The following is a 14790-nucleotide window of genomic DNA, read 5'->3' as shown; positions in this document are numbered from 1 at the left end:
CAGGTGAGAATTCTTTAACTCTGTACCCCATTTTTAATAGGGTTATTTGGTTCTCTGGGGTCTAACTTCTTGAGTTCTTTGTATATATCGGATATTAGCCCTCTATCTGATGTAGGGTTGATGAAGATCTTTTCCCAATTTGTTGGTTGCCAATTTTTCCTTTTGATGGTGTCCTTTGCTTTACAGAAACTTTGTAATTTTATGAGGTCCCATTTGTCAATTCTTGATCTTAGAACATTCGCTATTGGTGTTCTGTTCAGGAACTTTCCCCCTGTACCGATGTCCTCAAGGGTCTTCCCCAGTTTCTTTTCTGTTAACTTCAGTGTGTCTGGCTTTATGTGGAGGTCCTTGATCCATTTGGAGTTGAGCTTAGTACAAGGAGATAAAGATGGATCAATTCGCATTCTTCTGCATGCTGACCTCCAGTTGAACCAACACTATTTGTTGAAAAGGCTATCTTTTTTCCACTGCATGTTTTCAGCCCCTTTGGGAAATGCAAATCAAAACAACCTTGAGATTTCACCTTACACCAGTCAGAATGGCTAAGATCAAAAACTCAGGAGACAGCAGGTGTTGGCGAGGATGTGGAGAAAGAGAAATACTCCTCCACTGCTGGTGGGGTTGCAAATTGGTACAACCACTCTGGAAATCAGTCTGGGGGTTCCTCAGAAAACTGGGCACATCACTTCCAAAAGATCCTGCTATACCACTCCTGGGCATATACCCAGAGGATTCCCCAGCATGTAATAAGGACACATGCTCCACTATGTTCATAGCAGTCCTATTTATAATAGCCAGAAGCTGGAAAGAACCCAGGTATCCCTCAATGGAAGAATGGATGCAATAAATTTGGTATATATACACAATGGAGTACTATTCAGCCATTAGAAACAATGAATTCATGAAATTCTTAGACAAATGGATAGAGTTAGAGAACATCATACTAAGTGAGGTAAACTAGTCTCAAAAGATCAATCATGTTATGCACTCACTAATAAGTGGATATTAACCTAGAAAATTGGTATAGCCAAAACATAATCCACACATCAAATGAGGTACAAGAAGAATGGAGGAGTAGCCCCTGGTTCTCAAAAGACTCAGGGTAGCAGTATAGGGAAAAACCAGAACAGGGAAGTGGGAAGGGGTGGATGGGAGAACAGGGGGAGGGAAGGGGTCTTATGTGACTTTCGGGGAATGGGGGGGCCTGAGAAGGGGAAATCATTTGAAATGTAAATAAAAAATATATCAAATTAAAAAAAAAAAAGATAGGCCGGGTGGTGGTGGTGCACACCTTTAATCCCAGCACTTGGGAGGCAGAGGCAGGTGGATTTCTGAGTTTGAGGCCAGCCTGGTCTACAAAGTGAGTTCCAGGATAGCCAGGGCTATACGGAGAAACCCTGTCTCGAAAAGCAAACAAATAAAAAAACAAACAAACAAAAAGATAGAAAATGTAGCTTAGGATTTTATCTCTCCACCTCCTCCCTTGCCAGAGCTGGTGGTCATAGGAATTACCTTGCATTTCTGACCTCTGTTCCAGTTCAGTAGTTAGCATGACTGTTCTCCTTCAGGCCCAGGTTAACCTGAGAAGCAAGTGAAATAACCATGTAAAATACCTTTCGATATAGAAGCCATTGAAAAGAGAGGAGTATTTGCCTCACGGTGTGGTTCCATTGATAGGAAATGTAGGACCGTCAGAGGAGAGAGGATAGGAATCAGAGGTTACCAGGGCTTGGAGATAACAATATTGCCTAAGAAGAGGAAGGACTGGCTGTAGTATAAGGTTTGTTTGTGTGTAAGGAAAACATTCTTGAATTATTTGCTGGTGATTTCACAGCTCTAAGTGTATAAACTTGAGCTTTTTACTTTAAATGAGTTGATATTGTAGTACAAGAAATACGTTGTGGGTTTTTAGGAAGAGATAAATGTCAGGAGCTTCATAATCCAAGTGTACTTTAGTATTCTGCGTTCTTTAGATTAGTCCTTATTGTTAAGTAAGCCCTAATGAGATCCACAGAAGCTGCAAATACCAGCATTCTCCATCACTTTAAGCTATTACCAAAGTTCCTTTTCACTAGCAAAAGCCTTGCCTTTCACCTTGAACAAAGAAAATGCATTCTCAGGTAGCCGCTGTTTTACTATGTTCAGTCAACTTCATAGCATGTGGTGAATTTTTATTATTATTCATGAGTATGTGTGGGTGGGTATCCACAGAGCCCAGAAAATGTCAGGGTCTGTGGAGTGAAATTACAGGCAGTTTTGAGCAGGAGAATATGTGTACTGAGAAAGGAACTCAGATCCTCTAAAAGAGTGGTAAGCAAGTTTAACCACTGTGTCACCTCCTCAGCATCTTATGTGATAATCTTTGAGACTATGATCCAGGCTAATATTTTCACTTATTAAAAAATAAGTATATAGAATGTCTGGTTATTGTCTGATATAAAATTCATTTCACATCATAAAACCCGTTGCTTGCTCCTCTCTTCAGATCTCCCGGTATTTGCTTCTATATTTGAATGCTTTGATGTTGGGTCCATTTATAATTTCTATATCTTCCTGTTGAGTTGTTTTTTTTTAAAGTAATAGAGGGTTTTGTTTTTATCTTTTGGGGAGGTTTTGATCTCAAGCCTATTTCTCCCATGCAAGAGTAGAGTCAGGGTTCACAAAGATTCCCTCCCTGCATGTCACAGACCTGGGTACAGTACCACAGCACCAGGGTGACTGCTGTGTGCCCTTGGAATGTAGTGTGCTTACTGGGGTAGCCTCCTCACCCTGGTGACCAATGAAGGGACTGTTGTCACCTTGTGTCTTAGTTAATGCTCTATTGCTGCAAGAGGCATCATGACTAAGGAAGGCACTTATAACAAGTATTTAATAAGGGAGTTGGTTCCAGTCTCTGAAGGTGAGTACTTTTCTATCATGGTGTGGAGTGCGGCCGCAGGGGTGCATGCGAGCACTTGAGCAGGAGCTCACGTTCTGATCCTCAAGCAAGAGGCAGAAAGGAAGTGAAACTGGACTAAGCTAAGCCCACACCTAGTGACGCGCCTCCTCCAACCAGGTCACATCTTCTAAGCTCTCTTAAATGGTCCAGCATTTAAGTGGAAACTAAGTATTCAAATATATGAGCCTAAGGGAGCTCTTCTTATTCAAACCACCATATCCCAGGAGGTATAGCAGCAGGATCATTACCGACAATTGAACTGTTTCAGTTCCTTAATTTCTCTCAGATTTGTGTGAAATGTATCCAAGCATCAGTAGCAATCAGCAGGCTTTAAGGTGAGCCGTAATCTTATCTTCCAGACTCATCAATGTTTGAGTGGTTTCATTCACCTTCATAGACATAGTCATCCCTCGAGGAAACAGGGCATCAGCACAAAGCAGTTTGGTAGTTTCCTATATGTATTTGAATTAGATGAATAAAATCCTGAACAATGTATTATAGCAAAAGAAAGTCTGTCTATGGTTCAGCAGTTCCAAACTGTTATCATTTTGTCCTTCCTGCCTATGTCAATTTGTGTGCTCAGAGGGGCAGATGGTGTTCTCAAATTCATGGAAGTATGAGTTCAGTTACCTGCACAGGGGCAGAGGGAGCCTTGGAACGTATTAAGTCACAGTAGAGATCCTGAATCAAAAGCAGTTGCTTTGTTACCACCACAAGGTCGCTGGACTCAAGGGCAGGAGTGGACACGAGGTGAAAGTCCTTGTGGTGAAGAGACACAGTCAGTCGGTGCTCTCTGACCAAGAAGGCACAGATTTGTTCCCTAACCCTTGCTTCCATCTACTCCTTTACTAACATTCCCATCCAATAGATCCAACCTAAAGCCAAGGCCAGGGCAGCCTTCAGAATTTTCCCATTACTAGGAGGACAACAAGGTAGCGAATGTGACAGAGGATCCTGTCTGGGGACCTAGAAATTTAGCAGAGATGATATACATGCAGGCTGTAAAACTGAGCCCATACTATAAGAGGGCCCTCCTCTGACACCAAAGCCAGCATGAGGAGGGAATGACATTTCTGTGGATAGCTGCCCAGAACAGAAAACCTACAAAGAGCTAAGGCACTACAGAGCAGACAGCCTCCATGGGTAGCTAAGGAAGTACACACCCTACAAAGTCTCCTCCCAAAGGGGCGCAGAGGAGTTTGTAAAATGTGAATTGGAGCAGTGCCTCAGACATGGAGTGAAAACAGAAGTCTTGGATTAGAACATTTAGGAGTATAATGTTGAGGTCTGATCACTGTGGTGATAGAAAAGCAGATAGGAGTTCATCACACATTAGTGTACCTCAAGGCCAGGTTGGTATAGAACTATCTCAGAGCAGAACAGATTGAAGAGCCTGGTGTCTGAGTGGGGCAGATTAGCTACCCTGGAGAAGGAGTTGACTTCAAGCCTTTGCAAGTTGCTGCTCCTTTGCACTGGGGGGCTTGGTAGGCATTGCATCAAGGCCTTGTCCCCCTATGACCATGAGACTGGGTGATTTTTTACCCTTATGACTGTCCTTTGTCGTGTATGTGGTAGCCAGTACCCACCTTTCCTCACACGCTGTACTCAGATGAATGAGACCTGTTCTCAACAGCACAAGTTACAGAGGTGCAATGCCTCTTGAGAGTGAAAAGCAGACATTTATCTGCTTGAGTGCTGAGGTTTCCTGGGATCACTGGATCTTAGCAGTCAGTTCTTCATAGAGGTTTGCTTCCAGAGAGTTTTCTTTAAGAAGAGCATGGTTAGATGACTCAAGAAGCCCAAGGACTTGAAAGTAGGCTAGACTACATGTTAAAGGATGCGCTTGGTTGCCATGGACAAAGCACCACCCTTGGGCAGAATTAAAGACAGAGGTTTATTTCTTCTTTCTGGAGCCTGGAAGGCCAAGTCCAAGGTATCAGTGTGTTGATATCTCTCAAACTTTCCGTGCTTGGTTTGTGGCTGGCCAACTTGTCCACATGTCTTTTCCCATTGGCCTCTCTCTGCATGCCTGTGTCCTAATCTCTTCTCAGAAGGTCAGTCAGATTGGGTTGGAGATGGCTCTGTTCTCATATTTAAACTAATTTCTTTCTTACAGACACCATCATATCTTGGGGCTTTGGGATTGAGATTTCAACAAATGAATTCTAGGGACAATGTAGTTGGGCCTATAACCGAGAAGCAGGTGCTAATGGCAGCTTGGTAGGCTCTCCTCTTGAGCATCTTTGGAACTGAGTTACACCCCTGTGTCTGTTCTGCTGCTGATGGGAACACTCTGCCTCAGAAGTTCACGGTAGTAGACCAGTTACTGAGTGCTAGGACCACGGGCTTATTTTCTTCTCTAGTCTTCCTTCCACTTCTGATATGGGCTCTTTTCTCAGGGGAGTAATATAAATATTTGTGCTGCCTGCGTCTGCTGCTTGTTCCTGTAGCTATGGTCCTTATAATAGGCTGGTTCAACTTCTGGAGATTAGTTTAATTCTCAGTTGATTTGATTTGAAGGCATAGTGTTGGATTCAGGAGAGTTGCTCAGTTTCAGGTTGCACTTGCCTATCATTTTAAAAGACCTGTGTTTATCCCCTAGTACAAAACACACACACACACACACACACACACACACACACACACACACACACACACACACGAGCACGTTAAGACAGAGACAGAGACTGAAAGACAATCCTCAACACCTTGGAGGTTATTCACAGAACTCTTCACTGTGAATACCAAAACTCACAGACCTTCAAGTCATTTATATAAAATGGCATAATGTTTGCACATACACTACACATACCTTCCTGTAAACTCTAAATAATATGACATAAAACTGTATAGTGTAAATAGTTGTATACTGTATTTTACAAGACATAACAAGAAAAAAATCAACCTGTTAACTGTAGAGAATTCCTCACCTCAGTGTCCCCCACCAGTAGCTGGCTGAATCCACATGTGCAATGGCCAGAGTTATAGAGGGCTGGCTACAGTTACACATGATTCAGAGAAGACTGAATATGAAATATGATTCTTATTTTTGCTGAGTTCATCGTGCTTCTAGAAAACTGGGCTCATTGTTTTTCACTGCCCCCCAGAGAAGATTTTTTTTTTCATGTCTAGTTCTCCCTCGGTAAATATCTACATGAGAGATACAACATGGAAGTTCTCTCCCTGGTAATGGGACAGTAATGGGGCATGGCTTTGTACATGTCAGTCTTTGTGTGTAGCTGCCCAATCTCTTGATGCTTAGCTTCAGTCTTGTACCTTTGTCTTGGGTTTCCTGCTGTGAGCCATCTGCACAGGACTTATTTAATAGTCCCTGGAGAGTCCCTTTCTACACACTCGCAGAAGAACTGGCACTGTGGTGAATTATGGTAAATTACCTACAATACATTTAAGCACAGCAAGCCTTTTAGTCTTGATTTTGTATAGTTTCTTTTCTTCAATAGAAAATGTATTTATTTCTGCAGCTAATGTGCATCACTCCAGAAGCTGTTAGGAAGGAATGACTTTCAGATATGTCTACTTTCAGATACGTCTGAGTTGCCAAGAGGAGACCTTTTGATAAGGGTGGGGAGAAGGATGTCTATGGTGGGTATGGAAAGGTGACCTGTATATTGGTCTCCTGGGTTTGCTCCATGGTCGTGCTAGTGTAGACTCTGTTGGACAGCACTGATCATTGGACTAAGAGGACAAGTTTTAAAGTCAATGGTTTAAAGTTAAACAGTACCTTTGAATCTATACAGTACTGACAAAATTTATAATGCTCATAGTTTACATACATCTCAGATTAAATATATTAATATCGTCATAACTTTATGAAAAATAGATGTAAAATGATGCCAAAATTAGGTTTGAGGAAAGGGCTTAGTGACTAAGAGAACTTGTACACACGCAGACCTGAGTTCAAATCCCCGGCACCCATGTAGAGATAAGGTGTGGCCACACATACCTGAGGCACTAGCACTGGAAGAAGAAGCTGAGAACAAAAACAGAAACACAGCCCCATTTGCTGGCCATACAGCTTGGCCGAAAAAAATGATAAGGTCTGGGTTCAGCGACAGACTCTGTCTCAAGGAAACAAGATAAAAAGGAATAGAACAGGGTGACAGACCTCTGGCCTCCCTATTGGCACGTAGCTCACATGTTGGCATATACATACACCATAGACAGACATACACATGCACACACACGCAAAACTTGTCAAAATTCATACCTTTCCTTTCAGGGGCTGTGTGTGTTTTGTGACAACCCACGACACTGACTGGCACTCTCATTTCTGGTAGACTAGATAGATGTATCAGCAGTCACCCAGGGAGACTGTCCTTGTCAGCTTCCAAGGTCTGCCCTGCAACTACAGAATTGGCACTTTTTGCAGTCAGTTCCCAGTTAATCCCATTCAGTGTACATAAATAGCAGCTTTGGGGCTTCTATGCTAATGTGCAGCAGCTTCCTCAGAGCTGCTATGGAGACACATCCAGAAAGTCATGGTGAAGACTTCTGACTGCTTCCCTGTCCAGCACCCTGGTTTCCCAGAGTTTTCTCGGGTACTTCCACAAGTGCTTGTGCAGCCATGTGACATGCCCTGCTCCATGTTCCTCCACAGCATTCACAGCAATGGGGAGAAGGCTGGGCTGCATAAGGAAAACTTGCTGCTTCGAGGATGCACCATCAGAAACACAGAAGCCGTGGCTGGAATTGTCATCTACGCAGGTAGGCGCAAGCTAAACCTTAGACCATCCACTGTCACACTGTACTGCGTGCTCCCCAACAGTTCTTTCTAATTTCTATCTCATAATAAGAGTTGTACGTACCCATTGTAGAAAACAAGGTCGGTTCTAGTAACAATTCAGTAGTGTTCTTCCTTTTTAAAATGTATTTCTCTCTGTTCATTTCACAGTTGTTAAATAAATAATTCATTCTGAATCCCATTTTGACCAAGGTTCTTAGAGAACTGTAATCCAGCAAAATTGCTCTGTGGGATCCAGTCCCTGGTCCATCTTTAGGAGATTTGTATTTCATACCCCTCCATGCTCCTCTGCAGGACATGAAACCAAAGCGCTGCTGAACAATAGCGGGCCCCGCTACAAGCGCAGCCAGCTTGAGCGGCAGATGAACTGCGATGTACTCTGGTGTGTCCTTCTCCTCGTTTGTATATCTCTATTTTCAGCGGTTGGTAAGTCTCCCAAGATGAGTCCTCAGTGAAGTAGACTGCTGCACAGCCTACAGGCAAACTTGGGGGCTATCCTGACTCCACTAGACCCGGCTCCTTAAAGGTCAAAACACCATTTTCACTACTTGGATTCTGGGAATGCCTGGCTCAGCATCAGGGTGACCACACTGAGATGAATGAGCTTGTGTGTGTGTGTGTGTGTGTGTGTGTGTGTGTATGTGTGTGTGTGTGTGTGTGTGATTTAATCCTTCAGAGCCAGAGCTGTAGTAATGAGTTCAGTGAAAGAGGATTCAGCAGTTGTGATGAAAGCTAGCAACAGGAGAGGAACACATACAGCAGTGAGGCTGTGTAACGAAAGAGAAAACAACAATTTGGGTCTTAGAAGGGGACTGAAAGGTTGTATAACCTCTGCAGTAACCTGTTTTGAGGCTCCAGCCTTGTCCCTACCTTGTCGTCATGGTCCAGACAGGTGTAACATCATCTTGAAGCATGGTCTCAGGTGATTCAAGCAGAGCCAATAGAACACCAAAAGGCTTCTGTAACTAGATAGGTGTGGAACTTAGTTTAGGAAGAAACCTGCAAAACCCTCGACTTCTGAGAAACTGTAACATGTGAAAATTGAATCGCCAAGAAGGGACCACATGGGCAGTATTGAGCTCCTAATGCTTGTTTACCAAGGCCCTTGTGACTCTGTGTTTTTGAGGCACCTGCATGATGAAGTCATTCTCCCAGCCCCCAGGCAGTTTCTATATCATGACCAGTGGTGCCATTCAGCACCATCAACAGGAAACACTTGGGTGCAGTTATGGGGTTCTTGCTATGTTGTCCAGGATGAGCAAGAATGTTTGCTCCTTCTACCTTAGCCTCCCAAGTGACATGATCACAACTATAGGACCATACACAGTTTAAGAAACTTCATGTAAGCAAAACACAAAGTGTGCGCTCTTTCCAGCTGCCTGCTAAAGGGTCCATGAGTACTATGCACCATGCTCTCTCTTATGGCAAAGAAAGCTGATAGAACAAATACGTCAGGTCCAGTAACAATGTTTTTTTTTAAAAAAAAAATCTTAATTCTCGCAAGCAGCATTCTTTTTTTCTGTCAGATGAATGACGCCTCTCTTTAAACATGCGCAGGACATGGATTGTGGGTTCGGCGCTACCAAGAGAAAAAAGCACTATTTGATGTTCCGGAGTCCGATGGCAGCTCTTTATCCCCAGCCACAGCTGCGGTTTATTCATTTTTGACAATGATAATAGTTCTGCAGGTAACAGTCATAAATATTATATGGTAATTCTTTCCTTTCCTCTAGAGAACTCAAAGATCTTGCTAAGAATTTCCTATAAACTCTGCATCTTGAAGAATCACAAATACACGTTGCCTTTATTCTGTTTGAAGGTTCTTTGGTGACTTTCCGGTTGATGTTCTTCTTTGCATTCCTTTAAATGATTAATGCTTTGGGGATTGAGTTTTGCCACTGTTTCTCTGTTTTTCTATTACTATTAATTAATTATTACTGATTTATTACTAGCCTCACACATGCTAGGCAAGTGTTATAACCATTGAGATACAGCCTCAGTACTGTTTTAAAAAATAAATTTAATCTGGGCATAATATTTAGATCTACAGAAATTTTCAGGCCCTAACAGAGGACATCCGCATGCCCCCCCACCCACTTTCCTGACATGAGAGTGTTCTGTTGATATAGTTCTCCATGAATCGAGGAAACCAAACAGAATACTTTTTTTGCTGCGAGCAGAACCCCAAGCTGTTTCATTCACAGCCTCTCTGCAGATGAGTCTCTCTCCCAGGATTCCTCCTGATGCTGCTGCATATATTAGCATTAGTATTCAGTAGCAGTCATATATATTCACATGCCTCCCTATCTGTAACTGAATGGCAGCACCAGAAAGGTCTGATAAAGAGTAAAACCATCCCCAGAGCTCTAAGGGTCAGTGAGGGTCACCACTAACCTCTGTGAGGACAGAGCAACCAGAGGCTGTGTCCAGCTTCACCTTATCAGTGGTTCCTTCCTACAGTGGGAAAACAGTCCCATTTAACATTGCAAATTAGGTTTTGTTTTTTGTTTTTTGTTGGGGCTTTTTTGTAAATGTAAATTTTGTTCTAGCCTTGAGTTAGGATAATAGTTGGTGTCTTATTAACATAATTAATTTACCAAGAGAACGGAGTTAGTCAGAAGATGATATTCTGGGCTCATAAATATTAGTTCAATGTTATGGCTCTATAAATTAACATTCATTTCCAGAAAGTTGGTCTTGAATGATCAAACCATACTGCATTTTTTTTCTTATGCCATCTTGCATTCGCTCTCTATTGCATGAGATCACAAAATTGTACTGCAACATAAAACCAGCCTCTGAAACCAGTCTTTTCATCCCATGGCTGCCCCCCTGGACTATCACATCCTTGGGTAATTGACAGCTCCTGTCACTGGGGCTCAGGGGAAGCATGAGGGAGAGTACTGCTCAAGCTAGAGGTGACTTTGCTGCTGAGGTCTCTGACTGTGCCTGTTTTCTTCTCTTCTCTCTTTCCTTTCCTAGCCCCTCTCAAGCACAACTTACTCTCCAGGCCATCGTTATCCTTCCAGACATAGGAGTGGATTTCCGCTCTGCAAATGCACCAGCCTAGGCTATTTCTAGTTTAAACTCTTTGCCAGTGCTTTTAATCCTTTTCCAATAGTGACTTTAAGCCAACCCGTTTAAGCTCTTAAAGGTACAGTACAGTTCCTGCTTCCTTGGTCATTTGTCATTTGATTCGATTGTATTAACTGAAAACTGCTCCCTGGTGCTCATAGTCATTCATTCCGTGTGCCTTTTTCTTCTAGGTTTTGATTCCAATTTCCTTATATGTTTCCATTGAAATTGTTAAAGTGTGCCAAGTATACTTCATTAACCAAGATATAGAGCTCTATGATGAGGAGACAGATTCACAGCTGCAGTGCCGAGCTCTGAACATAACAGAAGACTTAGGGCAGATAAAATACATCTTCTCAGACAAGACCGGCACATTAACCGAGAACAAGATGGTCTTTCGAAGATGCACTGTGTCCGGCATAGAATATTCTCACGATGCCAATGGTGAGTGTGAGGACAGGGGCCTCCAGTCTGGGCTGGATTAGAAAACTGCTCTCTCCAAATCTGCATGGGCAGGAGACAGGAGAAACAGTTCCCAAGCTTCAGGGAATGCTGGTTTTCAAGGGAGGATAAATCCTTCGCGATCACTTGGGAGCCCTGAACTATTTATAGAACGAGCTGACACTGTCGTGCTCGCTGCCATGTCTGGAATGATATGCATCTGTTTTGGCTCATTTTCTGCCAGGCAAGCAGCACAGCAGCCAGACACAACACCCTTGAAGTGCTAGTTTCTGCAATGGCTTCACTTTGTACCACAGAGAGAGGGAGAGATTTTTTTTCTGTTGTCACTCATTTATCTTTCAGCTATCAGCTGAAAATTCTCAGACGGGCACTGTGTACTTTATGCTGCATTCTTAGCCTTGGAACACAATGTCCACTCCAGCCTGAGAGAAACGAGTCTCTATGCCTTTGCTTACTCAGGCAGTCCTGCCTCCTCTGTCTCTCCTTTCCTTATCCTTTGCTGCCTCCCTCCTTGCTGAACAAAGGCTCAGGCAAAACCACCAAGCTTCCTAAGCCCTGTGCCAAGAGAAGATACAATGTTGCAGGTGCCTGCACTGCAGTCAGGGTTCTGGAGGAATAGCAATTTTGAGTGAGCCCACCCCACCACCCTCGACACACACAATCCCCTAATTTCCAATTAAGAACAACAAAAAAGCACAGACCGCCAAGAGAATGGAGTGTGGAATGGGAGAAGCAGTGATACAGTGGACATATCTGTAGCTACTGAGCTAGCATCTCACTCCAGCACCTAAGAATTATCTTGTTGGCCCCTGTGTTCCCCTGTATGCAATATAACAGGAAGCATAGGAATCTACCTACTATTTAACATTTTCATGTGCACCCCAAGTAATCTGCTAGTGGTTTTCCATGCCTTTACCTATCTACCCCGCCTACCTTCCTAACCTCATTTCCCTGTCCTTACTGCACACTCTAACCCTCTTGCCTCCCGTTCCCCTTCCAACCTACTCAGCTTTGTGCACTGGAGTGTAGTCCCAGGCATTGTGTTTGTAGCAGCCTTGTAGAGCTGGGACTCAGTTTCAGATAGGCAAGAGCAGGTTTGAGATCTCTAGCACAGCAGTGCCTTCAATCAGTGCTGATGTATCCTCTTAGTGAGATGATGGCTATATTAATTAGTTTCATGTGTAGGTATAGCACATTTTATACTATGTCAAAACAAATCATCTGCACCCTTAAATATGTTCAGTTATGATTTGTCAATAAAACATGATATCAATAGCACAATTAAGAAATAAAGTTGTCATCTGAGACTTTGTGGGACAGAATCATAGATTTGATAGAAGTCAAATGCAAAGATAGGGTTAAAAGGTTCTGTCACGTCCAGAGGAAACAGTTAAGTATCTGAGGAATAAAAGTTTATATGCATCTTTGTGCTGTGCAGAAGTGCCAAGACTGAAACAGATCTCTCCAGAAGGTTTAGCCCATGGTTTGCTGGAGCTCACATACCAAAGCTAGCCACAGGGACTGTGGTCTTACTCTTCTCTCACGTCGTGACCTAATAACTTACAGCTAGCTGGCTGCATGCCTATGTTCAGGCTTCTCAAAGGCCTGTAGCGTTAGAAACAGGCCTCAGTCCACAGTACCTCAGAAGTGGCTCCTTCCTGGCTCCACAGCTTCAGGGGGAAGGAGGCCTGTGGGTATAGGTTGCTCCTCTCCAGACTGGAGCAAATTCAATGTACAACACTATAATGTGGGCACAGCAACAATGTGCCCAGGCTTTCCTCTTCCTTGCAATCCAGCAGGCACACTAGGCCACATGTCAGTAGAGAACAGATGAAGATGTTTGGCATCTTGGTATAGAGAAGTGCTTAGCCTGATGGCACTGGGCAGGTGACTCCTTCCTTATCTTCTTCTCATCTCTGAAGGAGGGGCTGGTGATTAATAGAAAAGAATTGCTCACATGGCTGACTAATACCATGGGCACCCCCTTATCTGGGCATCTCTCAGAATCCCCTGATATTAGGCTGCCCTAATATTTCTACCAACTTCCGTGCCTGCACTTGAACTTCTGATTAACTACTTGGCTTGAAGGAGTAATTCTGAGTACTTTGCTTATTGCTCACCCGTGACTCAGAAAGCCATCCTAACCTGGCAATCCTGGAAAGATTTGTTCAGAGCCACCGACAAGACACAGTGGCATGAGCTCTTCCTCATGCCATTTTTCAGGCATTCATATGAATGTGGGGACCTTACTAACCAGTGAATCCCCAAGGCTCCAGCTCAGGACCACAGTCAAGATCCTCTTCAATAGGGCCTCACTGGCTGGGCTCAGACCTGGCTATATGCGATTAGTTGAGCAAACTCAAGAGAGTGAACCTTGCTGTTGTATAGCACTTCACAGTCTAGTGGTGCTTATAGACAGCTCCCTCGCTATTAGCTCCACTCAGTGCATGGAGAATCCAAGTCAGTAGGGATGCTGTAGGAACATTTTAAATCCCCTCGAAACATTAAATGTAGCCTTATCATTGGAGAATGAGGATTGAGTGTCCCTCTGGGACACAGGCTCATGGAACCTACAACATCCTGGATTAACTCAGTCTGACCCCATTGATGACTAACATTTTGTCCCTGTCTTCATAGCTCAGCGACTGGCCAGGTATCAAGAGGTAGACTCAGAAGAGGAGGAAGTGGTGTCCAAGGTGGGCACAATATCCCACCGTGGCAGCACTGGGAGCCATCAGAGCATCTGGATGACTCACAAGACCCAAAGTGTCAAGTCCCACCGGCGCACAGGCAGTCGGGCTGAGGCCAAGAGAGCCAGCATGCTGTCGAAGCACACTGCCTTCAGCAGTCCCATGGTGAGTGCAGGCAGTGCGTGGCCCTCCTGGAGGGATGCGAGCCTATCATTCTGCCTTCATTCCACTGTCCATTGTCTCTGATAATCAAAATTATCTCTTTTTCATCACACAAATAAGTTAAGGCTTGGCTGTGCTCCATGAGCAGAAGCTTTCTAGAAACACCCCCTCTATACCATTTTATCTTTCCTGAAACATTTCTTCAGCCTCTTCGCCATGGTATCTGATGCTGCATGAGTCATCTAAAGAGGGTGACAAAGAGGAGGAAGCCAAGCCAAATGAAATGAACAAAACATCAGAACAAGATGACATGTGTGAAAAGGCAGAGCCAATTACCTGCCCCAGAAAGTTTTAATTAGATGAGCACACAGCAAATAAAACTGCTTCTCTTTTGTCCTCTCCATGGCCAGTATGTTTATGGACTGCTATCATTAGGCACAGACATTTCTCAAAGTGAGTAACAGGTTCTGAAAGGGTCCTTTCACTATGTTTTAACAACAGAGGAGAAGTTAATCGTACTCACTTTGAATGGCCTCACTCCTTTAAGACTTTTTAGACCCACATAGAAGCTATCATTTAAGTACAGGTATCTAGAATTGTAGATGCTAATATCTGGGTTCACATCTGTCATGTGGGAAGGAAGTCTATGGGATGCAAAGGAGCCTATTTTTCTTTAATTTAATTTAATTTTAATTTAAGGA

General features: G+C 43.5%; 1 protein-coding gene across 2 annotated transcripts in view; it reads left to right on the top strand.

The window, feature by feature from the left end:
* Atp10a (ATPase phospholipid transporting 10A (putative)) overlaps positions 1–14790 on the top strand; it is a 174810-nt gene that overhangs the window by 123801 nt on the left and 36219 nt on the right. For both annotated transcript variants that reach the window (XM_052161529.1, XM_052161526.1), the window contains exons 4-8: positions 7557–7663; positions 7995–8126; positions 9258–9388; positions 10967–11219; positions 13875–14092. In XM_052161529.1, the coding sequence (XP_052017489.1) occupies positions 7557–7663; positions 7995–8126; positions 9258–9388; positions 10967–11219; positions 13875–14092 (841 nt within the window). The remainder of the gene's footprint in view (positions 1–7556; positions 7664–7994; positions 8127–9257; positions 9389–10966; positions 11220–13874; positions 14093–14790) is intronic.

Source organism: Apodemus sylvaticus, chromosome 1 (assembly GCF_947179515.1).
Source record: "Apodemus sylvaticus chromosome 1, mApoSyl1.1, whole genome shotgun sequence".
NCBI lineage: Eukaryota > Metazoa > Chordata > Mammalia > Rodentia > Muridae > Apodemus > Apodemus sylvaticus.
Note: the sequence above shows the minus strand (reverse complement) of the source record. Positions and strands in the feature narration are given on the sequence as shown.